General features: G+C 37.4%; 1 protein-coding gene across 1 annotated transcript in view; it reads right to left on the minus strand.

Moving 5' to 3' along the window:
• Positions 1 to 853: 853 nt before the first annotated feature.
• Positions 854 to 27,586, minus strand: part of RHOBTB1 (Rho related BTB domain containing 1) — a 52,132-nt gene continuing 25,399 nt past the window's right edge. Inside the window, exons 2-10 of the mRNA XM_074154746.1 lie at positions 26,515 to 26,716; positions 26,054 to 26,157; positions 12,854 to 13,039; positions 10,120 to 11,087; positions 9,573 to 9,691; positions 7,017 to 7,167; positions 5,227 to 5,315; positions 3,651 to 3,756; positions 854 to 3,155 (exon numbers count right to left, since the gene is read on the minus strand). Coding sequence (XP_074010847.1) covers positions 2,986 to 3,155; positions 3,651 to 3,756; positions 5,227 to 5,315; positions 7,017 to 7,167; positions 9,573 to 9,691; positions 10,120 to 11,087; positions 12,854 to 13,039; positions 26,054 to 26,157; positions 26,515 to 26,706 — 2,085 coding nt within the window. The 5' untranslated portion in view covers positions 26,707 to 26,716 and the 3' untranslated portion in view covers positions 854 to 2,985. The remainder of the gene's footprint in view (positions 3,156 to 3,650; positions 3,757 to 5,226; positions 5,316 to 7,016; positions 7,168 to 9,572; positions 9,692 to 10,119; positions 11,088 to 12,853; positions 13,040 to 26,053; positions 26,158 to 26,514; positions 26,717 to 27,586) is intronic.

The raw sequence follows: 27,586 nt of genomic DNA on the forward strand, positions 1-27,586 counted from the left end.
GAGACTCTCCGGAAACAAAGGACATACAACTCTTTCTAAATGGTCATATGATTTAAAAAAAGAATGCCCTGAAGAGCAATGCTTCTGATTTGCTCCTTCCTTCTGTGTTACTGGTTTTACCATAATCAATCAAGAGAAACATTTTTACATCTAATGTCTCCACTTTTTCTGTTGAGCCCATTACCTTTTCTAATGGTAAGAGCAAAGAAATAAAATCTTGCTTCCAAAAATAAAGGTTATGTAACATTCTCATAAATCAGCATGTTAAAGAAATGTACACTGTGTGCTGAATGTAATTTCAATGTCCTTGGCATTGTTTAAGAGCTTTAAAAAAAATCACAAACATGGCACTCTTTGTATGACATCTTGCAAAAATCCTCTAGAAAAGCACCAACTTTCTACCTCTATCAACTAAAAAACCTATATTCAGGGAGGTAGTTGCTGAGAGTCCACTAACAGGTAATGAGAGATTCTGTATAACGGTTGACAACTCAGGCAGTGAGAAAACAGGGAAAAGAGTGTCTGTACAAAGTTTAGAGCATACCAAAAACCTCATGGACTTCCTGCTGTTTACCTGCATTTTTCCTCCCTGCGTCTGTCATGACTAATTAGATTCATGTCCCTTGGGTAATACCATGGTAATTAAATATCAGAAACCATGGGGAAAAGTGGCAAGAGATTTTTTTTTGCTATGCAGTTTAACAGTAAGTGACAAGCACCAACCTTCTACCATCACATAGAAATGCTGTAGCATTTCCTTTTGACATTCCCAACCATAAATCCTAATGTGCCATGCAAGTATGCAAATGCAAAATTTAAGAAGCTTCTTTAAAGAGAGCTGGGAGACAATTTGTAACTAAACAGTTTTATTGACTTTTTTTTCAAAATAAAAAACACAAAATAACCACCAAGATTAAAGGCCGTAGACAGCATTAACCAAATGAACCAGCCACTTGGTTATAGCAGCTGATAACTAGCACAACTGGATATTATTGCATATACCTCAGGTTCATTTATATATCCATTACAGTTTGGCAAGATTACAATCATACAGTAGCTTTGGTTGTGTAAAACCTAGTAGCAATACTTACTTAAAATGTGACTCGTTAACATTTTATGACAACAGGTATTTATCTCATCTTAGTCTTGACACATCTCTCCTTCATTCTTCTCCTCCACAACACACATTATCACTGACCAAGAATTAAGGAGACATATTTGCAGCCATCATTTATAGCCCTTCTTTATCACCACGCGGTGATGAATCTTATAGGGGTAGGAATCTGTCATCACTTGCTTTCTTTACAGAAGTTTGTAGAGCAGCATCTCATTCCATGCTGGGTGGCTTCTACCATCCCGTGGTAGCGTCTGCCAAGAATGAGTCCATTCAGATGCAAATATGTAGAGGTGTATATGGCTTTCAGTCCAAAGCCTTTCCTGACCTACAGTACTGGGGTTTGACTGTACTGCCTTGCCTTTGAATACAGAAAAAAACCACAAACAAACAGCTTTTCACATTGGTATGCTGAGCTGCCAGCACAAAACAATATTAACGAACCTAAATACACAATACTAACTTGGTTACAGAATTGTGCCTGAGACACTGTACAGGACTGCATGTGTATGTTCTACAGTCTATGTATTTTAGTTTTGGTCTTTTAAAAAATGCTCTCATCCCTATGTAATCTAGTGTAACACTGCAGCTTTAGAGTAATGGTTGATAAAAAGTCATAAACACACAGGGTATTTGAAAACATTGGAGGCTATTTTTTTTTCTTGCATGACTTCTGCGGAATTCCTGCCTTTCTGCCATCATTTTGCCCCCCAGTTTTCTGGGAATACCTACTTCCAGGGGAAATATATGATCTACTTAAAAATAATCTAACGTTTTGAGTTCTACCTGGGAAAAGCTATGAAACAATTTGGATCAAACTGAAGTGATCTTGTGTATGAAGATCCTTCTTCATTTACAAAATGCTGTAACACTAGATAACTCCTACTTGTTTTTGCAGCCCTTTCATTTGCTTGCATTCAAGCAAAAAGGAATTCAGCATAAGGAATGGCTGCATGGTTAAGATCCCACAGAACAAGGTAACTGCCATGCAGTAATTGAAATGCAAGCAGTGTAACTGCTTTTTGTATTCAGATCCATACTTGTATAAGGATATAAATTAATAAGCCCTTCTAAATGATTTTAGAAATATTCTTTTTGATCTAGATATATAAAACCTCTGAATACTTAGAATCACTAGATTTCACATGGCCCACACAGTAATAATTATTTGCACTTACATGGCAAATATTAGAAATACATTTGCCTGCAGTTGAACAGGTAATTATACTGCCTATTATTCAGCTGAGCAAAGATCAAGCACTCTATATCTTGCAGTTATTGGATCTTATTCTAACCCTTTACTTTAGAAAGGGGAAATAACCATTTAATTATATTACCAGTGCACAGTACTTAGTTTAAAAAAGACAACCTATACTAGGCAACTAGATTTTTCCTAAGATGACTTTTTATGAGATACTCTAAAAGCAGTCTCTTACGATTGAAGATTGTCTATTTCACTGTACTCGCATAGTAAAAATAGTTAAAATCTAATTACAAAGCTGCTACATGGTTATTTTGTGGTCTGTAAAATAAAACGGTATCTAGAATTTTTTCTGAACAAAATACACCAGACAGTATAAAAATATTTCCCAATTGGAGATTGAAACATTAATGCTGGATTTTTTTTTTGTGTGTGTGTGTATAAAAAGAAACATAATAATGGTAGACATTTATCTGCTTACTAGCCAAAAATATAGATATGACTTCAAGGAGCTGTTCCAGGCTCACTTTCCGGGAGCTTGTGCTTTTGACCTTAGCAATAATAAATGCACAGGTGGAACAAAGTTTCCTGAAAACCTGAACTAGATCTTATTTCTAACAATAAGACTAATTTCTGACACTGGTTATGGATTTCCACTTATTTGCTTTGTTCAGGCAACTACAGCAGAGGAATTCCAGAAGCACCACTTCCGCTTTGAATGATGTTTATTCAGTGCAACATCTTCCTTTTCTCTTTCTTTTTTAACTCGCTGGTAGTGATCCTCTTCCTTTAAATACCACACAGGCGGCCAGCGATGCCTCTCAAAATATTCTTGATTATCTGATTAAAAAGAAACAATTGAAAAACCCCCAAACAAACCAATAAGATACACAAATCCCAGAAATGTCTGCAAAAAGCTATGCCACTAATCATTTATCCAGTCTATGTTAGCTGGTTTATTGGGGATTCCCCCAATTTCCTCATATGCCTTAATTACAAGGTGAAAAGACTTTGAAAGCTGCTGGACTCAAAAGGCCTTAGTCCACCAATGAATGTAAAAAAGCAAGCCCTTTGTAGAGTATGTTTTTTATTGTGGAGCCTGAAAATAGCTGTGTTCCTTTTAGCATGATTGAAATAGTTACAGAACATAATGCTTGCCCAGGAATCAGGCTAATGATTATGACCTTTCTTTACAGATAAGAAAAATTTATGAATGTTACTCAAGATAGTCTCATGGCTTAGCTATCTGAGCTCATCTTAAGTCTTGTTTAATCAACTGGATGGGGAGAAAGAAGGAGAAACCACATGAAAACTGGGAAGGAAAGTTGCCCATACCTGAAGATTTAGCTTTGATTTCCTTGCGGAATTTGGAGCAAACACTGTTGTAATTGGTACAGATGTAGTGCAAACACCAAGCTGCCAGCTGGTTAGCATTGTGGAACTGTAAAGAAAAACAAAGAGCTTATTCCATTTCCTGAGGTAATTATTCATTTTGCAGCCCTAATTAAGAAATAAAGCTAGAACAGTCCCCAGCAGAGTGTATCTGGCAGCACTCTCCCAAGCATATGGGGGAGCTTTTGAGGCTGAAGTGGTCTCTAGATGCCCTAGACCTTGTTGCACAATTCTGCTGGAACAACCAGTGGCCCAAAAGGCTCATGAATAGGTCCTTAGCATGCACAGCATCTGGCAAACTGCATTCGGTCCAATACAGGGTCTGAACCCAAGGCATGCTGGATCTGAATTTTCCGCTATGACTGTACCAGAACACTGCTCTGAAGTATCTCCCTGGAAAACTATGCTTGTTGACAGAAATCAGGTATTACTGGAAGCTCAATACAAAATGTTGTACAAGCTTCCTATGGTCGTAAGGAAGCACAGCTGTAATGCAAGTCAGATTGTATAGCATGTGTATCTATTTTGGCATTCTATCTTCTACTGTGATCTTCTCAGGTTATAAACACGCCATATTGATGTAGGTACTGGGCACAGAGGATATCCTAACAGTCGTTAAACATACTACTTCTGTCTTCAACCAGGAGAAAAAAAAAAAAAAGAACAAACACCCTTCATAAAATCAAAATTAAGTGAAGTGAGCTGCTTTTTCTTGGAAGGGGTTCAGTCCTGGTTTTGCAACAGCATTATAGGTATTGCAAGAGAGGCGCTTGAAAGCAGCTGCAGGAAGTCTTGCGTGGTGCCCAGCTTGTGCTGTATTTCAGTGCTACTTAAACCCCAGACTTCAAGCCAAGCTGCAGCCAGACTCATCATTAGTGTGAAATCTAAGAATAATAAAAATTAAAAAATATTTTAGCTTGTACTGCTGTATCTGGGAGCCTGCTGTAGCACTCCTTTTGGAAAACAGAGGTGTGCAGTTTAACTATGAGCGCTCTCTTTTCATGATTTCTGGGATGCAAGAAACACTGAAACATATTGAACATAAAATAGTAGGATTTGCACTCACTCTGAACTATCAGATGACTGGCTCTGAGTAGCCATTCTAAGAATAAAAAAAAAATATTGTCTTTGCAATACAGGTCTAAATATATCTACAAGAGCTGAATTCAAAGGAACCCAAAATCATTCACCATTACAAAGCTGAACAGCGTCATTACATTGCATTTCATGCTACTGAAGCATGGCCGTAAGAACGTGGGGCTTGGAAGCTCCACAATCAAGAAAAACTAAAATATGCATTTGAAAGAAAATGCCTCTGAGATTACTTAAATAGATGTTTCACCTTTGAATTAATGGAAAAAACCTTCTTTAATATAGAAGATAAAACTAGGTTTTATTGTCAGACACACTCAGAACTTCAGACTTTGAGCCACTTAGAAGCAACGCTCAAAACCAGTAAGGTGCTAAAAGCAAGTCCTGCAGTTGGCCAGAATATCTTTTTAAAAAAGTGCACACTGACCTGTGCCAATTCCAAATAGGATAGTACTTCTCCATCTATTGCAATACCGTTCATGGAGGCTTTTGTCAGCTCTTGTACTGCATGCTGCTCTGTTAGAGGAGAAAACTCATCACTCACATGGGTCACATTTCAGGGTCAGATCATCCACAAAGAACCAAGAAGGCATGTTTTCCCTCCTCCTAGCATTAGCTCTAGCATTATGCAAGTAGCATGTCCACCCAGATTCCCTAAGCAACTTCAGATTTGGGTGAAGTCAAATTCTGGCCTTCAGAGTTGTGGCATCGCAGGTATAAACTGTCTTACTCGAGTGGAGCACAGTCCATATGAAGATTTGCCCCTTTGCCTCAACCCAAACTCTCATTTCACAGACGAGAAATTCTTATCTCTTTCTTACAGAAAGCAAGCCTGCAATTAATAACAACTCATAGAAGGACAAAGTTCAGCAGCCACTAGTCTCTTTCTGGAAGAATGGATGGGTGCAATATTCAATATAAATTAGAAATGGATCAATTGTGTCTTTTGGTTAATACAAAAGCGATAGCCAAGTTTTTAAGCAACAGTGCACTTGCCATTGCACTGTGAATTTATTAATGAATATATGCACAGAACTGATCCAGAAAAGTTCACTTCAGGCCCTCTTCAGATTCTCAGATTAGTCTTTCCTAGGGATCCAGATGAAGGCTTACCAGCTCCCCCAAAAGTCACTTCAGTTCAAGAGACTTCTTAACCCTTTCCTAGAACTATTTCCTAGAATCTTAGAGGTTTGTGTGTTTTTTGGGAATTGTTGTCAGCTGATTTGATTCTTCAGTTGTTAGCAGTAGCCTTTGGACTCAAGATTATTTCATCAAGAATTAAATGGAAGGAAATATTCTTAATACTGTATGTATGTTTATGCTGCAACTACTTAAAAAGTAACCAAGACTTCAGTTAAAATATGCATAAAAAAAAATCAGGCAATAATGATTTGATCTGTCAGAACCAGTGAAGACAAGGTACACGGTCCTGATGAACAACTGAAGGAGAGCTAGGATTTGGTATGTGATTAAATTTTGCCTGAATTTTGTCCTGTAAACACGTGTAGCTTTGCTTCATCTGTCTGAGTTTTGGCATTGCACATGCCTTCAGAACAATGCCAAGTCACATACATAGAGAGAAACAAGCCAACCAGCCAGCCTCAGGTCTGGGGTGTGTATGGATTTAATTTTAAAACTAAGTAGTGTCCTATACTGTAATTTTTCTCTAAATACGTGATAGAAAAGTTTGTCTTCCTGAAATGAGGGTTGAATCCTCATGTATATACCAAAATATCCAATTTTCATCTAGGCAGTGAAAAAGGATCTAGACAGCATTTCTAAAAACCATGATCATCTAGATCAGTTTTGAATTGGCTCAGTTACTCTCTTCAAATAGAAATGCATAATGGAGCACTTCATTCATTACATAATGGAAAGCCTGGGGTCCATACTGTTTTCAGGTAAATTAACAAAAACAGAGTGGATATTACAAACCAAAGACATTACATCAATGCTAAAGGGGAGGTTTACTCCTTCTGTTTTTAATGCCAGAATACTTCTATGTTCTGAGCTGGTTTAGCACAAAACTAAAAAAGGCAAAAGAAAGGCAAATACATTTTTCTAAGTGAAAATATCAATTTGTATTACAATATCCCTTTCAGGAAAAAAAAATTATTTTCCTTGACACTTGAGAAAATCCTGTGCATTCCATAACCATTAAAGTATGTTTCAGCCATTGCAGAAGACACTGCACTGAACAAGGCTACAAATTCTTACCTGCTAGTGCAACCAGGTGAGGAAGGCAAAACCTATTTGCCAATGCAATTAACTCAAGTGTGTCCAGTTCCTGATTGGAGGACAGTTGCTTGGTATACAAATAATCTAAAACAGCTTGCATGGAAGTCTTGTTTATGTTGGGAAGAACTACCTGGAAAAGATATATAAGAAAAGAGTTTCTAATAATTAAGGGACTTTCATATAGAGGCCATATTTAACTTCTGCCGCTTTGCTGGACGGTCTCTTTTTACACTGCGTCATTTTTAGAAACGCAGAGAAAACATTTTTCAAAAAAGAAATTTCCCATTGAAGTTCAAGAAGCTGCCGACAGGTAAGCATACCTCCATAATCAGATCCTTTGCCAGTTTACATACAAGGAACTCTACCAAGTTACTGGAATTGGATCCACATCCAACAGTGAATCTATTCAATGCCTTCTAGCTTGCGAGTGGACAGCTATGTGGGATACATAAAGCCACTGAGCACTTCCCATGCCAAACCTCCCTTGGTAGACTTCTTGAGGAATGCAATCTATCTGCTCCTGGCAAGAGATATTCTGGGGATTCTGAGAATAACCGAAACCAAAGATTAACAAAAAACCCCACTCCTCTCAGTCTGTTTATAAATAACCAAATTATCCAAGTAAATGATGGTTGGGAAGGGACTGAGAACTGAAGAAATGAGGCAAAGAAAATGTAAATCCTTTCTGCCACACACTTGTAATTAAGCGCAACCACCATGTAATGGAACTACCAAGACTAGGAAAAAAGCTCTCGCCAGCACAACCCTAACTCCACTGCAGGGAAGCCTAAAACAAGAGGAAGGAGAGTTAGAAAACTTCACTGTAACCTGTCACTCTAGCATCTCAACTACAGTTTGCACACATGATCACTCCTCCAAAGAACAGGGTAAAACTGATTCTTGTGGGGCTCAAGGTTGTGGCAGGTACGTCTTGGATACTGCTTCCAGTACCCAAACTAGTTGATCCCGTTAGTCAGCAGTTTGTAACATACTTCTTCATAACTCAAGAGATGCTGGCACCGAAGAATGCACTGTGCTATTCTGAAAAACTTGCAGTAAAAAAAACACCAGAGCAGAAAAATAATAATAAAATTATGATGAGGAATTAAATGTACATGCAACTTAATCTGACTGCTTGGAAGCAGTCAGCAGATACTTCCTGCTAGATGGGGGTTAATTGTTGTCACGTAGCTGGTTGTTAACCTTTGGGGGCTTGTGAATTTTTCTTTCAGCTCTGCCTGGATGGCTGGGATTCAAACCCAGATCTGTTAGTGCTAAAACGTAAACCTCTTATGTGTATCAACCACTCTGGGAAGGAGCTCAGTTCTCCCAGTAAGAGAAGCTAGTTGTGAAACTCATTCATTATTAATATATTTTCATTAGTGAACAGAACAGTAAGTTCAGTGAATGAGTTTATAAAATGTTTTGTCCCAAATACACAAAAAGTAATAAGTAAGAAGTAGGTGGTTTTATTTTTCTGTAAAATAGTTAAATAGTCAATTCATATCTACCAACATTTTAAAACTTCTGAAAGCATTATTGAGTGCTTTAAACTCTACAAAATGGAAGCTAAATATTTTAAATCGGAAAGATGAGCTAAGACCGTTAAGTTAATCATTAAAAATAGACTGGTAGAAAATAAATGTACATTCTTCATTGCCAAATGTTGCTTACTAGAATTAAACTATGTATTTTTAATGAACCACTTGTTGAGCATGCCTCTGGGAAAGGAGTTATGTTTACAGCTGTATTAGAAGAAGCAAGAAAAATCTAAGTAGAAGACAATCTTTCAGAATATTAAACACAAAAAACCTGAACTCTTCATATGAGTGAGACCCTTAAGCATGGAAAAGAACAGGAAAATCAAAACAAAAATAAAAACCTCGTATGGATAAGACACAAGAAAGAAATATTAGCAAAGCATTTAGAATTTGAAAAACAGACCATGAAGACACCTGAAAATACAGGCTTCTGCTGCAAAATCTTAATTCAAAGCATTGAGATCTTTTATACTATACTTTATACCTGCTTTACACAAGAGGACAAGCTGATGCACTAGAGAACCTGAGCTTAGCTTCTACTGAAGTACTGTGAAGCCAGCTCCCTTTTCTAGTTTAACACTGCATGTTCTGTAACTCTTTTTTCCCTTTAATTCTTTCCTCAATGCCCCTGCCCCAGGTATTCTTTGTAATGCTTCTGATTATAGAAATATATATTCACACAACTTTAAAACTCATTTGAAGGAAATTCACAAATCCATATTTAATTTTTCCCCCCATATTTAATGTTTTAAATGATTTCAGATTTAAACACATGCTCCAGCATTGGAGGAAGTCTCATGTCTTGCAGAAAATGTTATCCTCCTAGGTATCCTAATTTAATGCCTTAAGAAGAAAAGCATCCCAGGTCTGCAAGGGAAGAATTAAGAATCATGCCAGGGATTATTGCACCTCTTCAGATAGATACAAAATGATGCTTCCATCACCCTAAATCCATCAGACATTATAAGCAAAATGGACAAAAATGGACAAATACCTCACTGTTTGAGCTTTCAATAAATGATCCTCCAAACATAGCAGACATCCATTCACAGCTACAGATCAGCAGTGGCTTGTGGGCATTTATGGTTCCATCATCCAATTTAAATGTCACATCTGCCATGGGAACAAAAAAGCAGGCGTGTTGCAAGTCTGCATTTAAAGTGAAATTGTGTCTCAAGAATGTATGTTTTACTTGCACATTGTTAACCAAGGACTTCTTTCACTTCCCATGACCCCCATTCCAAAGATAACTCCAGCGTTTTATATAGTTAAGTAAAAAGCCTCTCTTACAAGGGGAATATTGGACATTCAACACTTGGGAAAATTGTGTCACTTATTTAAAAGCTTGTGTGAGCATTTTGAGAAATGAAACTGCAGAATTCCAGGTTGGAACAGTTGCCCCGAGTAACACTATAATTTTGGGCTCATCCCTCCTCTCAGAACAATGTAAGCTGTCACAATTTTTTGAGGTCTATGAAGTGACAGTAACATGAATGAGAAAAGAATTAGTGCTTTTCCTGTTGAAGCATGTATTTACTTACCAGAAAATGTCCCTTTGCAAAGGCACTCTTTAATCCGATTAGCTTTTCTGACATGAAATGCTTTAGTAATCTCTTGATTCATGAAGGCTTCTTTATTCATAATATTCTCCACCATCATTCGTAAATCAAATACTTCCAAGATTTCAGCAATCTGAGCCAGTCTTGTGAGATCTTTTTCATTTTCATCCAGTTGCCCTGTGTATAAAAACTGCAAAACAGTTTTAAAAGGTCCAGCCTGCACAGATGAATCCATTTTTACCACAGTTACAGGACATGTCCTATTCGAGACAGGATTCACTTGCATTTCCTTATGCACACTAACAAACCCCTTACCCCAGGATGACAGAGATCTTGCTGTAGAATTTGTTTCACCAGGTTTGGGTTCTAGCATGTTTAAAGAGTCAGTACTTTCTGGTGGAGGAATTTTAACATCAGCAGATTTCAAGGATGTCTCATCACTGTCACTGTTTTTCTCAAGGTGACTTGTCAGAACATCCTTATTTATGTTTTCTTTATTACACTGTGTTTCATCGAAGTCTGGACTTTCCTCACATTCCATTAAGAAAAGGTCATAAAACTTTGAAGAGGAGGTAGCTAGGTAAATCTTGTGAGCAAAAATGTAGTCCTGCTCCTGGAGAACAAACATAACATCTGCACACAGTGGACTGTCCAATAAATATCCAGCTTCATTCATGCTTGGTACAGGACACTCGGGAATTTTGATAACCGGAGGAGGGGCTTTTGGAGGTAGGAATGGAGCCTGAAGCAAAGGTTTTTGGACCTTCTTTAAATGAGATTTCCAGAACTGCAGGTGTCTTCTGGAGATCAGGGCAGCTCTAATTGCATTGTCAAACACATCTTTAATCCCAAACTGGTCAAATACACTGGTTTCATAGTACGGTATCCCAAGTTCCTTGGCAACCTCTCTGCCTCTTTCTGGTGGCAAAATGTCTCCTCTTTTGATCGGCCTAGGGTTAAACAAAAAAGAAACCTCACACACAACGATCATCACAAAGTTATTCCAGAGAGCATGGAATCTTACAAAATCTCTCAGCACCAATTCTGAGAAAACTATCATTCAAATGAAAAAAAAAATATATAAAATTAAGCCCACAAAGCCTTTGGAAATCTACAACCATGACTCCAGAGAGTTTTAGAATAACACCTACTTGTAATTTTGTTTAAGTTTGGTGGTGTCTTTGCAATGTTACTAAAAATATGTAGAAATCATTTGCACAAAATGGAACAAGCCTCCTCTCTGTTAAAGGGAAATTTACAGTAAAAAAAGTTGACAAGATGCTCAAGAAATTTCATTATTTAAAAAACCTCCTAACATCCCTTTCTACCCAGACATTCTCGGTATCTTTCTTTGTATCCATCATTTAAACTCTAATGGAAATTCTCATGACATAGAAATGCCACAAATACAGCTAAATATGAAATGAGAAATATTTCTTAACCTTATGCTTTTTAAAGAAAATGATAGTAGCCTATGACAAAAGTGTAACTTGATAGGCCTGTGTAACTAACTTCAAGAGATAGGCCTGTTTTGGCTGTAGAAGCATTACGTGGGAACTCATGAATTTCCAGAGCAGCTCTAGTACATGATGTTGGGTAAGCAAACCAGAAAAAAGTCTGGGCTTGGATCCATTTTCCCAAAAAAAAATCATCTCACCAGCAGACATGACCCAACAGTGTGTTCTCTGAGCATACCATATTGGGCAGACACAAGCTGGCACAGACTTAACACACTCCAGACAACAGCTTGCTTTAGTCACCAGCTAATAATCAGTTCAGGTGGCAGAAGTCTGTGCTAGACATGCAGCGTACTGGTTCAAACTTTATCAGTGGTGAAATCAGAAAGGAGGATTAGGGCAGGAAAAGAATTCTGAGGTTTGAAAAAACATTTCCTTTTAAAGAGTCAACCAAAAAGCCCACCTCACCCACACAATGAAGAAAAGTTTAATAAGCAAACAAACCTATGAAAATCATATTGCCGAGTCAAGAATTTGAACGCAATGCAAAGTTTTCTTAGAACCCATGAAATATTAATTCAATCCCTTTATGGAAATTTGTTGCAATACAGTCTTTAATTACACAATCATTAATATTATTTCCATGAATCTGTTCTCATTCAAATCCACACAAAAGGAGGAAATCGGAAGTGAGTAGGTACTTGTGGGACTGTTTTGCCCAAACATGTGAATGCTTGTCTTTTGAATCTGGATAAAACAAAGCTGCTCCAGAATGACCTCAAACTCTCTTTTAATCTCAGAACATTAAAAAAATTAACTTGTAACCACTTTATTTTCTGCCGTGATCTAGAATTACATTTCCGAAAAAATAATAATTGAGATTTAAGAAAACTTGAGTAGAATCTGGCAGTACCTGACAGAAGTGACAGGGTAGGAAATGATACGCTTATTCAGATGGAGAAAGACATATATGAAAACCTCCAATAATCATTATTATCTCTCTATACTATCTCTCTATTATCGTAGTGTTCGGGCATATCAAGATTAGATGTCCAATGTCCACAAATATTTTGGGAAACCTATAATAACTGCATGGGTTGAAAAATTAACCAACTCAGACAACAGAATTAAAAAGAAAAAAGCATATATATTCTCATTTTACAAAAAAAGGAAAGTAGGCTCTATCCTTTCTCTTTTGAAATACTGTACCTGATTACCAAGGTGATTTCTTTTAATTCTTATTTTTGTTTAAACTTTACCTTGCCAAAGGCCGTCTGGCTCTGTTAACAGCCTCAAGATCTGCATAGCGGAGATCTAGTTGGCAGCCCACCAGAATGACAGGTGTGCGAGGACAGAAGTGCTTGATTTCTTGATACCACATTGTTTTCACATGATTCAGGGAATTAGGATTAGCAATTGAAAAGCACAGAACAACTACATCGGACCTAGAAAGGCAACAAGAAAATATCCAATTAAAACCCAACAAACACGGTTTCCACTGCAGCTTCATCTATTTTCATCACTCCAGCTTAAAGGTACTCCACTTTACACTTTGAAAAATGCACTGACACCCAGATGTCAGAATACATGTTGTTCGTGCAGAGGTTTGATAGAAGCTACACTTTTCACCACACAAGCATGGAAGCACAAATCCACATACCTAGGAAGCGCTGCCCCTCTATGCCAAGAGATGATCCCTGCACGTATGAACAGAGCACTAAGAAGAGAGCTAAGGCTTGCCATTCTCTACTTTTACACTACAGTTATTCACAGGCTGTCGTTGCTCAACAAACAATTCTGCTGACTGGACACCTAAGTTGCAATTCAAAGATCACTGGTGCTTAGGAATTAGAAAGCAGTTATGCAAAACTTCAGAACAGCCACACAGGCAGACACAGATCACTTTTGAACTTGTCATGAAGAAATACCTTTACTGCACCATTTTAGATACTGAGGTGATTTCTTTTGCAATGCACTTTGCACAGCAGTTCTCTAACATCTTTAATAAATAACCTGTTAGAAGGGCAAGTTACTGCAGAATTACCACTTCTACAATATATGCAAAAATAATCATCACGATGAAAAGAAGGTCAGTAAAGTGTAGAATAGGACAGTGGCTTAAATATTTGCAGGCTCTTAAAGGTTTTAAGAAAACAAAAAGTATTTCACTAAATAAACTTGCTTTATAAATTGTGAGTATGAGGATTAAGGTTGACAGTTTATCCACTAATCCACCACCTAATTCTTGTCAGAGCTAGCACCCTAAGGCAGAGAAACGCTGGAATACTTGGCTCAGAGCATTCCTAACTTGGGGCAATTTCATTATTTATAGACTCGGGTGGGATGTTACAAAGCAGCTCTTGGATCTCTCATGGGAAAAAAAAAAAAAAGAAAAGAAGAAAAAAAGTTGAATTGAAACTCTCAAGAAAAATTGAGGGGAAGGGACATTTCGAGGAGACAACTTATTGCTACAGAATTGTCAGCAGGGTAAGCTCAGTAATACCATATCTATCTCACTTCTATTATTCTTTAATTTAGCACAAATGTGTTGTGTCTGCAGTTTGTGTAATGTATAGAGCAGCAGCAGTGAATCTTAACATTCACCTTTTAAATAATGAAATACCTCCTCAGTACTGCTGCTTTCTACATTTCACTGAGGGCACAGATATATCCAGCAATACTGTTTCTAAAGATAGCTGCATACAATACAGGTACTGCTGTGAGCATAAATTTAATGCAAGAGAAATGCTTCTGCTCCAAGTTTGTATCTTATATAAACTGCAACACATCTGTCATATCTAGAAACAAGGCCTTTTCTAAATAGCAAAGTGGTAAGCAGCTAATACAGTGGTCTTCTAAATAACTGAAGCAAATACCCTTTACAATCAAAATTTCTCTATTCAAGGTCACGTAAGAGTAAAACCCAGGCCCCAGCAGACATTTGCTTAGCTCCCAGAAAGGAGAAATCAATGTACAGCTAAGATTAAAAAAATTTGTGTTACACATATTCTAATCTGGTCAGTTGTTTAATTCAAGATCATCAGGACTGCCCCAGAGGCAAGCATTGGCTGTCTGGCTGGTCCTAACTATAACTAAGCATCTTAGAGACACAGGCTGCTTCGTGTCCTTCAGAAATTAATACCTAAGCCAAGTAATTGCAGTCACGAGTATCCAGACCTCCTGACTCTACAAACCACAAGACACACATCACATCTCTCAGAAAACCAAAAGGAAATGGAGCTCCAGCAGGAGTTCACAAGTAAAAGATGCCAACAGATCCCCCATGGCGCAGCTGCTGGCCAATGCTGGGTCGGCAACAGATCTGGGCTCCTGAGAAGAGCCAGTGATGATCTGTTTCCTTGGAGAAGACAGGCCCAGACTATCCAGCAGACTGGCCCCAGCGCAGCCCTGCATGTGTTACAGCCCTTGCTCAGAGACTCTCAGTTTTTGCCACAGACCTGCATGCGGTTCTTGAGCAACTCATCACTTCTGACCTTCCTTGGGCAACCAGAAAACCAAGCTGGGGAACACTGGTTTCTTTATCCCTAACTCACAACACACATAGCATTGCACTAACAGGACATTTCCACCTTACTGCATTCCGAATGAAGTGAAAAACAGAATAAAGAGGTAAAACCCCTGGGATTTGTATATTTTTTATCCTGTGTTAAAACCTGGACTTTCCCATAAAATGAATATCCTGAGAGTTCTGTACTGAACAGGGAGAAATGAATGGCCTTGTGCCATAAACAGGATGGATGGGAAATCACTGGGTCGTGACAGAGTTCACACGTTGAACCAGCACCACGGCTGGGTCTGTTAGCTCACAAAATACATCCACCTTATCATAATAAATTAAGTTTTTGTTCAAATCATAAGCATGATTTGCACTATTAGTACAAACTGGAGACAGTAATATATGAAGAAGATTAACTGTCTACATAGGACTGTGAACATTTGAGGAAAACTGTCCTTTGGAAACTTTAATTAAAATACCTACAATTCCTTTTAATGTCAAAGGCACATTTACAACTTGCTAATGCCTTACTATAAAGTTTTTGACATTTGTCCATAAAAGCCAGGACTTGTCAGGTTAAAATAACATATTAAGATTTCCCAGACACTAAAAAGTTTATCAATGTTATTTTAATATTCCCAGGGAACATAAAAGGATAGGTTTAAAAAAAATAAATAATCTAATTTATTCCCATTTTTGTGTGGTTTGGTTACTTGGAGAAGAAAAAAGGATGAATCAGGTTTACTTCTGCTTTCTTCTTTGTCTCTGCAGCAATATATTCACAAACACAAGCTGCTTTTTTCTAAAACAGAAATTTCATAATCATTTCCCAGTAAACTTTAGGCATGATTCAAGAAATACTTCCATAGACTTGAATACCAAAAAGTGCTTTAGAACCTCTCCATCACATTCCTCTTAAAGCGCCACCCAATTGAGATAGGCAATAGATAAGGCATTATGCGCATCTACCTTTGTTAAATACAACAAAAGCGTATGATTACACTTCATATACTGATGTCTGATACTGAAGTATCACAAGAAACAAAGACAAGTATTACAAATAACTCAGCAAAGAGAAATGGTAGCTTGGATATTCAACACATTGTCTTGTAGATTCGGTGGTACAGGTACAGAAACGCATAACTGATTTTTTCTTACATTCTGCTTTTCATAGGCTTAATAGAAGAAAATGTGAATCATCTACTCTTATTATTTGAAACATCTGAACATACTTAAATATCACTAAAACTCATAACTTCTGCATGACTTGCTCTAGCATGTGATCAACCACCAGGGAAACATTCTGCATCACCAATGTAAGAAAACAGGTTTCTTTCTGCTCATCAGGGCTCCAAACAGGGCAGAACACAACATATATGTGTGGGACTTGGCAAGTGGAGAAGGGGAACAGGTTCTCTCAGCTATAGTCAAACCTACCGCCACTCACGTGTTTGTCACTTCCTGGCTGATCAAACTCCTGTATTGGAGTCTCACATTAAAGCGTAAGAGCACTTCAAATGCTCCCCCTGGAGTCGCAGAAGTAATTCTTAATTCAAAACATACACATCTGAAGTCAGCCCAGCTTGATCTAAACATAGTTATGGATTACCTAGAGGAGGCTTCTGTGGGCAAAGAAAGAAACTTACCACCATTCCGAGAAGCAACGCATCTACCTAACACAGGTATTACCTCAATGCACTCAGTGATATTTCCCCAAACGTAGATAAGAAGAACTTTTGATGGAAGCAACTACCCCTTTTTAGACTTCAGAGAATGAAAAGAAACCGTCTAGACAACCAAATCTCTGGCAGGAATCAGCACATGGTGTGCTGCCATCCTGTGAGCTCCTAGCATGTGAGTTATGAACTGTATCAGATGTACAGAGAGCAGTCCAAGACACTGCCGAAAAGCAAGCAGCATACCACTAACAAAGACAAGACAACTTTAAATTATCAACCTCAGGCTTCAGCAGTAGTCAAGCTACAGGTAACCATCGTAACCATCTGGAAGTCACTCTGCAATCACTACAATCAGAAACTCGTGAGGTGGGGGAGAAAAAGCAGTATATTTGCTTTGTAAAAAGCCTTCCTAATGGAGTTGTTAGAAGCGGCAGAGAAGTTAATGTTTTCTAAATAGAGCTGTTTTGTGTAACAGAGCACTCCATTGGTCTGGGACTCAGATTTTGAAAGACTCATCTGCTTACGTGCTATGCATGTTCCAGAGCCGGTGTAATGAGCTGCACTGCAGATGTACCTACACACCACACTGCTGATTCATCTGTCAACCAGAAACTGCTACATATTTTCCATCTTCCCAAATACTCTTATTTTAGAACTTCAAGGAAACAGCAATATTAAATGATATCTCATATATTCCATGGCAAGTGCTTTTAAAAGTTTAATATTTCCTAGTCTGAAATTAGAGTTATGAACTGTGATGCAGAAACAGGCTACCTTCTGAAATGTACATGCTGCATTACCTAGGAAGAAGTTGTTCCCTCTAGTTTATAATTTACAAGTTACTGGGTAAAACTGCTGGATGCAAGAATTGCTGCTCATATGTAAGGGGTATCATTTGTCATATAATAATGGAATAATAATCTTGCGTTTGAAAAGGGGAAGAAATAAAGCTGTGAGGAATACAGAATGTGAAGAGGAAATCCCTCTGATCTGGAAATCAATGCAGGGAGTGGGAAAGAGGAGGAGAAAGACTGAACTGTATTGCCATGCTATCTTGTCCTCCTTCTAGAGGAAAAGTCAACAGTACACATTTTGTTTTAGAGAGCTTAAAAAAAGACCCAAGAGTTAAATCTGACAGAATCCGTTTAAGGATAGACAAATTATATTTTGGTTGACAAGAAGTCTGTTGCACATATTTAATCAAATCAAACTTTAAGAATAGAGTTGGAGGGGGAGGGAAAAAAAATCCCCAGTAGATTTCTCCTATTATAGTCTTTATTTTTCCCTATTTTTAGATAGCAGTTTTCTCTGAGAAATAAGGTTGAAATAAGAGAGTCTATTTGAATGTTACAGAGCAAACAATTTGGTAGAGGGTCATCCAAATTGTTAGACTCTTTTGACTTTACCAGAACAGCTAATCCTTAGACAGTTATCAATAAAATGTTGTTTTACTTTTACTTCATTCATTTTCTTCCCTAAACACTTCCCATAATTTTCCCAAGGTTCCTCAGAGACCTGCATCACAGCTGAACTTCTCCCACTGAGAACATAATTTGACAAGAGCTGTCTCTAGTGTCCACGTGCGTAGTCCTTCAACCACCTGAAAGGAAATACTGTGTAGGGCAACAGCCTGAGTGCAAATACCAGCTCCCAGGTTCTCAAACACAGTAGGTTCAGGCAGTAGAAGGCCACCTAAGAATTAAATTGAGAATCTTGTTTATGGTTGAACAAAACCCTGCTATGTCTCCATGTCAATCAAGATACATTTTGAACAGAGAGATTCACTCAGTTATACAACATTTTTCATGCATACATCTCACTGCGCTGAAAAAAAACTGTGCAGATAAGCAAGGCTGATAATGTTTTAAGTGGACTCAGTTTTTAGTAAATGCAGTTGCAGCCATCACATGAAATGATAAGAAATTCATTAAGTGACTGGTGAGCATAACAAAATGACCTGAAGACACAGGACTTATGCACACACACTCAAAACAGATGAGCGGCTAGGAAAACTAAAATGCAGGGGGTGCCTGGCATGTGAAGAACTGAAGATATCCAGGTAAGGCAGGGCAAGACCATGCAGTGCCCTGGATGTGAGCAGGAGAATCAATTAGTTCTATACTTTACCGACAGCAGTGAAGCTTCTTAAGTACTGGTGTAATGTGCGAAACTGTCAAAATGCCCTGAAATATATTCAGATTTTGTGGTGAGTAGCATGCAGATCTATTTCTAAAATTTCTATAATGTCATTTTTAGTAGGAAACAACAGTAAGAAAAAGAAGATAACACTACCTTTAAGAAAATTGCATATTTCAAGACTGCTTCAAATGTAGAAAGAGTTTCCCAATACATTCCTTACAAACAATACATCATCTTTAAATGTTAAGCATTTTAAAATCTCTTCTAGTTCCTCTGAGACACTCATGGGAAAACAATGGTGTATTTACAGACAATGGCAAAAAATGTTTTGATATCCCAAAGAATTATTAAAATATCTCATTTTCCATTGCAGAAACCTGTAAGAGCTACTCTTATTGTAAAAATGCTTGGCCAGCAATAGTGCCAAAAAGAATGGCAAAGTCATGTGGAACAATGTAAAAAGAGGAAAACAATTTTATGTTTAATTTAAAGGACTGCTTACACACTCTTGGAATTTGGTTCATTTTATTGCTGGCTATAAGAAGTAAATTCACCCATAATTCTGGTTCAGCATTTACATATGAAAAATTCCATCTTAGTGCTAAATAGAACTTTGCAGTTGAAACAGGCACCCTCAAGGTACCTTAGCATGATTCTGGACCAGATTTTACCAGCCGACTCAGTAAAACTCTCTTTGGAATCAGGTATGTTTGCAGTACACACATCCACCATAACATACCAATACAGGCCTTTTTCCCTTCTCTGAAGCAGAGATCTCGATTACTGCATTTTTAATGCAGCAACAAAAAGTCTATGATAAATATAATTTTAGAGACAGTTAATTGAGGCTGAAATACTGAAATATTCTGTGTATCACAGTTCGGGTTTATAAAAAGTAAGTTTTACTTACTTTACAAACCCTGAACACCAAATCAATGGAGAAGGATGAAAGAAAATGACAAGAGCAAGAGAAGGTACAAGGCTAGCTGGAATACATCTGAACAACCTGGGGCAAACACTGAAACTCATAATTATAAAGGTACTGACAAGAATATAGCTAAAAATGGTTTTGTAAGACATATCAGGTGACTGCTGTCTTCAGACAACAGTCAGAAAATAAAATAAAGAGAAATAAATTCACAAAACAATGGAAAAATGGACAGGTGGGCTTTTCAAGCTTATTTTCTATTATTATAAAGAGGCAGCTTACAGATGAGAACTACATGCTATCTCTTTACAGAGAACCAGCTACCTTTCATTAAAGACACTGTAGAATAATAACCAAAGAAGAAATTAATCTTTTTTTTACTGTCAGCCCCACCCTCTAAAAATAAAATGAGGAACCAATGATCAAACAGAAAAGCATATTAAGTTTAAAAGAAGTAAGAAGAGGTTTACTTAAAACATCATTTGAAGCAACATGATTAGAAGAAGAATATTATTTCAAGGTAGGGGAGGGATTTAAGGATGGGAAAGAAAAAAAAAAGAAAAAAAGAAAAAGGAAAATCCAAAGCTAGGTCCCAAAATTCAATAAAAGCATGATTCCTTATAAGTACTGATGAAGAACACAGATAGGAAACCAGGGATAAGATAAAGAGGGATGTAAAAATCCAGAGTAGGTGAAAGAATGATAGTGTCTGGTTTGCATCCAGTATGAGAGTGACTTCTGAAGTCACAGAAGAAACTGAGCATTAGCAGATCTCTTTCTCTGGGGAGAAAACACGGACTTTTGTATTTTTTGCTTTCTTTGGACTATCAACAAAACCAGCCTCCTCCTCTTTTTTTTTTTTATTTTAAAAAAACTGTCAAGAAATTTTAACTGGCAAGTTGATGTCACAAATATATTGATAAGAACTCAGTTTAAAACAGTTACATCTGGCTGTGCAGAGTGGTGTTCATATTCTGACACATGTATGAGAAAATCCAGACTGCGATCCTGAGACTCTTGGAGCAGAAAACAGCTCACGAAATCCTCCAAGCACCTATCCACAAAGAAATAATTTACTAAGATCAAGATCTTGATGCAAAGTCACTTCGCAGATTTAGCATTTCCAAAAGATTTTGACGTTGCTTTGCAGTCTTCTAGGTTAGAACCCAAATGCCCTCCTTCCACCCAGCCACTCAGCCACTGACTTCAGAGAGCAAGGAAAAATGGAAAATTACATAATACCACAAATAACATTTGATACATACTTTTCCACTCCAGTCAAGGAAGGCTTAAAGCACTACAGGTGTGGCTCTATTATAGATAGATTACATACACACCAAATTGAGCCTCAGACTCCACCAACAGCCATTGGGCACATATCTTTTTAAAGAAGGAAGGATTCCTAACAGCAATTCTGTAGCAACTTCTTTCTACTCACAATATGGAATGGGATGCAGAGAAGAAAAGTAGTAGATCTGCATTAATTAGATTGCTTTAAGTATATAAAGCATATACTTTCCCATCAACTGAGTGAAAAAGCCTTGAATATTAATGTAGATAACAGAAGAAGAAAAAACAGTGCATACAGACACCACATTGGAATAAAACTACTTGAGAATGTTATCTCTCTATGAACCTCTCTGCTTATTCTAGTCTTTCTTGAGATTGATCTGAGTCAAACTCAAAAGAGAAAAAAATCATAACAATTATTAAAAAAATGGTTTTTACAGGAGTAGTTCTTCAGGATTGCTTGATGAAGAATCTTGGCAGCTTGTAAACCACCTTAAAGTAGATTAAGAGGCTCACAGATTTTGGTATTTGAGGATGATTCTAAGATATGGCGTATCGCTTTTTGTGGCAGCAAAACATAGCAAATGGAAGCAGCCAAGGTGAGAGAGATCTGAATTCCCCATCAGCTGGCCCTTTGCTAACAAAGCAAAAGACTATCATGTGTCGGTTAAGTGCTACTGATATGAAGATACACCTCTGATGATCCCCTCCAACCCACGCCAGTAAATGGCTTGTAAGGCATGTGGAAGGTAGATAATTATAATCATTCTTATTATTGTAACATAAAAACAAGGACAGCAAGACTGCAGGGAAAAGCATGGGCTTTCATTCAAAGCACTTCTGAAACCTTGGACCTTCTCTGAAGAAAGGTGAGGAGCTGCTGGCCTGTTCTCTGCTTGGCACAGGCAGTGAGTGACAGAGGGCACTGATCTAACTAAAGGTAAACTGAGTAACTCTGTGAAGACCTGTACCTCGCCATAATGTCACTGAATTTGCTGAATGCAAATACCATTTTACATCAAAGCTACCAAAACATTTTACACTGTTTTTATAGAAATATCATTATCACTGTCCTTTCAGAAAAAGGAACAGAAAACAAAACATCCCTAATGATATTGGTGGAAGTCTTCACATATCTTCACATATTCTCATGGACCCTTTTCAGCAGCGTTCAGAAGGTATATTTCTATGGATTAAGTTACATTGAAGTAATTGTTAAGGGAATTGTAATTACACAGAAATAGACAAATGCATGTGTTCCTCTGTGTACATACAATACCCACAAGGCTTATGAAATCCATTCACAACAGAGGAAATACTCTAAACATATTTTAAGAGGCTCTGTCAGCAGTCTCACAGCAAGGCTCATTCACATTTGTAAGTCACGAGGAAAAAGCTGTTTTCTGTCCATGCTGTATGAACAGATTTTGTTTGGTCTACAGCTCATATTTAAGTTGCAAGTAAATAAATCATCCTGGCTGAATTAGCTGACAAACCACATCCATGGTATTAAGAATAAATATTTGATTGGGACTGAATTAACTCTTTGCAGATTTGTGCTCATGTTTACACATACAAGAGTTGCATGTATAAAAAAACCAGAATTTGTAGGATATTAATAAAATTGTAGTCAAACATGTTTACCTGAAAAAAATAAAGAAAAGGATGAAAAAGAAAAAGTGCAAGCCAATCTTTTTCCCATTTTATTCATTTTACTTTTAGAATTAGTTAACACAATGACACGTTGACGCTCATTCAAAATGAGATTGGACAGGAGGAGAGAGGATAGTGAATCCTGACAAGCTGAAATATAAATTAAGATGTTTTCACGTCTTTACACATGCAATTTTGTTCCTCCCAGGGAAACTGGTACATAATGACAACTTGAGCTTTATATGAAGTTCCCGCCTTATTTGCAGGCTTAGAGAATACAATAGCACTGAGACTATACTGTTATTAAACAAAGAGGTGACTAGGAGCTGGAAATCAATACACTAATCATAACAAAGCCACTGTAATTTTACAACATTTTGGAGTGATTTTGCATCAAATGAAACCCTGTGGGACAAATGACTGTTTGGTATCACAGTGCCTAAGATGAACTGAACAAAATACTTCCAAAACTAAAGCACACACTCTAAGGAAAAAACCAACATGTCATGCTATAAAACTGCAGCAAATATTGCCACAAGTCCCTCGAGCCACATCCCCCTCCCTCCCTTAAGCTGTCAGGAACTGTTTTCCCAAAGCTCCTGGAGGATTGTGATTATTAAACTAAACACCACACAGCAGAATGCAAGCTGCATCTCACTCTCCATACTCCCATTTTAAAGGATGGCAGTAAAAACATTAACTATTCCATCCTCAGTGGCATTCAAATATGTTTTTCTCTTTCCGTCACTCAAAAATAGTGGAAAACACATTCCTTCTGTCATTCTCCTCTCAGGTTTCTATCTGTGAAAAATAAAGAATTAAGAAGGATTTATCTTTACTGCAAGTCCTATTAACTGTTCACCCTGTCATCTATAGCATAATCTATTTATGTAACATTTTGTAAAAGTGTATGGAACAATCTTTTCCAATGAGCAGCAGGTGAATTAATGACCTGCTGGTTCTTGTTACACCACGTTCAGGACAATTAGAGGTCTTGGCTGAGTGTTTGGCTGAAATAAGCCTTCCCCTGCACAAGGGCATATGCATAAAAAATTTTGAAGGGAACCAAAGGGTTATATTATTATGTGATCCTTCAGACAATCAGAAACTTGGGGCACTTGTAAGTGTAGCCTTGAGCAGTTTGGCATAAATGAGACCTTCCGCTGCACTGCAAGATTTGACTCAGCTCTGAGTAGACTGTAGTTCAATGTACAGAGGTGATGTAAAATAAATTCTAACAATGTGAACATTCAATATTGGAAATCTCTTCCTAAAATGCTAACACATAAAATACTAAACAGTATTTCAAAACAATGAAGTACCTAACCAGTGCTTACAATTAGAAAATTTTACAATTGAAATTAGATTTATAAGATAGTTTCTCTTGAGTTTGCAGTTACTTTCTGCATTAACAGACTTGCAAAAACACCACTAACAGAACAGCAGGTTTCCAGAACAGCCTTTTTAAATTGATCAGGGTATAGCAAACCTGATCCTACACAGGTTCAATTCTGCTAACATCACAAATGAATCGCTACATTCACATGCTTAATCCCACGAGATCTCGAGTTATTCACATCCTCCTTGGCGTTTGCAGGATTAGAATCTAAGTATGTTGTTTCCCCCTCTCCCATCCTGTTAGTTAATTTGGGATCAGAGTTCAGAACATGCCCGATTTTGTTCTCCTAATCTCTAGTAATCTCCTCAGTGACACAGTATCTGTTGCAGAATATCAGGAGGCCACATCAAAGAGGAACAGTTAGTGGAAATGTTAAGTTACATCCATATTTATCAAAGTAGGCTCCATATGCTGCCAAATGATAAAACAGTATCTGTTCACATACTCAAGTGGCACTAAATATTACAAGCAATATTACCTTAAAGTCAGTAACTTCACTCACTCACAAAGCTTATTTACAAATGGTACAGGTTGTGTAGCTCAGATGTGTTGCTACTTTAGCTCCCAACACAAAATTCAAGGTAATTCATGACTCTGTGAAGACACAACTAACACAGTGCTGTATATGAAGGAGGGTTTGTACAAACTGCCATACGGAGTTTTACAGTGTGAAAATTTAACTGATGGATTCAAACAACAGAGCCCTCTCCAGTGGTTCTAAGGTGAGGAGAATAGAAAAGAAAGTCAACTTCCGAAGTAATTCGTTTCATCAGGTAGCACAGAGAGAAGGAAAACAGTAAGACAGTACATTTTGGCAACATGGAATCCAAAGCTGAGACTGATGCTCTACAAAAGGCATTCCCAGCTGGAAAAAACAAAAAGTATCTGTCTATGGATATTTGATCATGTACAGACTGAAGCAGATACGAAAATGATATGAAAATGTTCAAGAAGGTGAAAAACGTGTGAGGACTGAGACCTTGCTCAAATGTCAGTTATGAAAATATCTGTTCAAAACCCATCTTCAGCTCAGTATTTGCCCAATACAGGTAACCTGTTCTTATTATATGTGTATTCAAATGCCTGTTACTCAGCTGTTCTGCTGTCCGTTATGCCACAAGACCAGATCTAGTTACAATTAAACAAAACAGACTATCACTGGCTTCAGTCCTTGTTGAAACTATGCTGGTTATATTGTATATGCTGGAAAAATCTATATTACATTAATTTTCTTTATTTTTTTAAATTTTTTTTAAGAATTTCCAGGTTAATCGATTCACTAGCAGACACTCGAAGGTGAAGGTTTTATAGAAGAAAAACCTTTCCTTTCCTCAGCTTTAACAAAGAAAATACAGAAGAGTCTCACCTTTCTTTCAATTGGCTCTGCTCTCAAGAGCTTAGCTGCCCATTCAACATCATAGGTTTTAATAAAATAAATATTTTATTGAGTAAGAGTGATGTTTCCCAACATCTCGCCTTGTTAATTACATGTTAGGCAATTATATCATATTATATTTTATATATGTATCATATTACATTATATTTTGTATACAAATTTTGTAAAACTACAATCTTATTTTGGGGAATGTTCTTTAAAATTTGAAATAGGACAACAGTTGTTGACAGAGCTTAGCAGGCTGTTCAAGGAAATGTGGTGTAGTGAAACTATGCTGCTTTTTAAATATTTATATCTTTTTAATCCTTGCAGCAGATAATCCTCTTTGCAGTAGGCAGGAATATGAATACCCTTGATTGTTTTTAAGTCCTTGCTTTTCAAAATTAAGATTTGCAATTTTTTTCTGCCCTAAAATTTTACTACAATTACTACTTAAAAGTTTGCTTGGATCAATTTACCTTCCGTATGCAAAGCGCCTGTCTTTGTGGTGGTCCCCAAACGTATCCCACAGCCTGAGAGAAACACTCACTTCATCCACAACATCTCTTGAGCGTTCAAGGACCTAGAACAGAACATACATAACTTTCTCTTTCCCTCCATCAAACAAGTACATTTCTAATTCATCTCACAAGAAGGTCTAAAGCATACTAGACCAAGAGTGTATCACATATAGTTTTCAGCAAATGCTGTATTTTATAAAACAGGCAGAATATGCATCTTCCTAAAAACAGGTTTGATAAAAAAAATACTTTGGAGTGAGAGACTCGGGGAAATGGTTATCAGACCATGGCTGCAGTAGAGACCAGGCATAAAATGCTTGTGAGTTCATTGCTGCATCCTGACAAAGAAAGGCTTGCCAATAAAAGATACCACAACTTCACAGCACGTGCTCCATATTTTGTACACCTGCAGTCCTTACCTCTTGGCAGACACGGTACTGATCAATGGCCCAGACAGTTGGTACGTGAGTTGCCAGCAGCTGATACTGAGTCAAGGTTGTATTGCATGCTCTTGCACAAATTAGGCGAGTCTTTCCCACTGCGTTATCTCCAACCACCACACACTTGATAGTTTCAACGTTGGGTCTTTCGTAGTCCATGTCAGTGTCCATTTATCAAAAACTGTAACAAGACAGTTAAACTTGTTTTCTACTATTGTGCAAAAATAATGCTATTTAGAATCAGAGCCTTCCACTTCTTGAGAGATTTCTGAAGAGAAAAAACTTAAGGAAAAGCTTGTAGTAAACTGTACCAAAGTAAGCTAGCCATTCCTTTAAATACTGCACAGTTATGCAAATGCACAACTATTTTGACTGCAGTCGGTTTATGCTGTTCACATGCTATTTTCACTTTGGTTTCTGTAAACACAAGCCTGTTTGCAGAAGATAGATCTTGGTGAAACAAGGACAGCTAGCACAAACTTACCTCTTGCTAATACTTTTTATGCCAAAAAGGAGAAAAGACTGGACATCAGTGGGTTTAACCTGAAGGATTCCAGTATAAACCTGCCTTCTGTAATCTTGCCCATTCAGGATTTGATTTAGGGCTGTCCAAACAATATTGCTAACAGCAAGTCACACAGATGGTTTTAGTTAGATGCACACAATAAAACTGACTTGTAAGATGACTCCAGAGACTCTATTCTCTACAAAACACAACTCCCATTATATCCTGCATGTATCACGCACTCTTAATTTTCCAAGAAGTTTGTACACATCGTGAACTAAAGTGAAAACAAAGTCTAGCAGGAACTTGCAAGTATACTTATCTATATCTACAAATTCTTTTTCACATGACAATGGAAAGCGAAGAGAAGGAGATTTTTGAAGATACAATACTCGTGCAAAGTTACTATTGAAAATATTTACTTAAATATTCTATGGCAACATATTGAAGAAATGCCTGGATATGAATGTAAGCTGGAAAAACTAGATATTTGAAAAACAAAAACCAACTCCTGCATGTTTAATACAGCCTGTCATTTTCATAGAA

The sequence above is a fragment of the Numenius arquata genome, chromosome 10 (assembly GCF_964106895.1).
Source record: "Numenius arquata chromosome 10, bNumArq3.hap1.1, whole genome shotgun sequence".
Lineage (NCBI taxonomy): Eukaryota > Metazoa > Chordata > Aves > Charadriiformes > Scolopacidae > Numenius > Numenius arquata.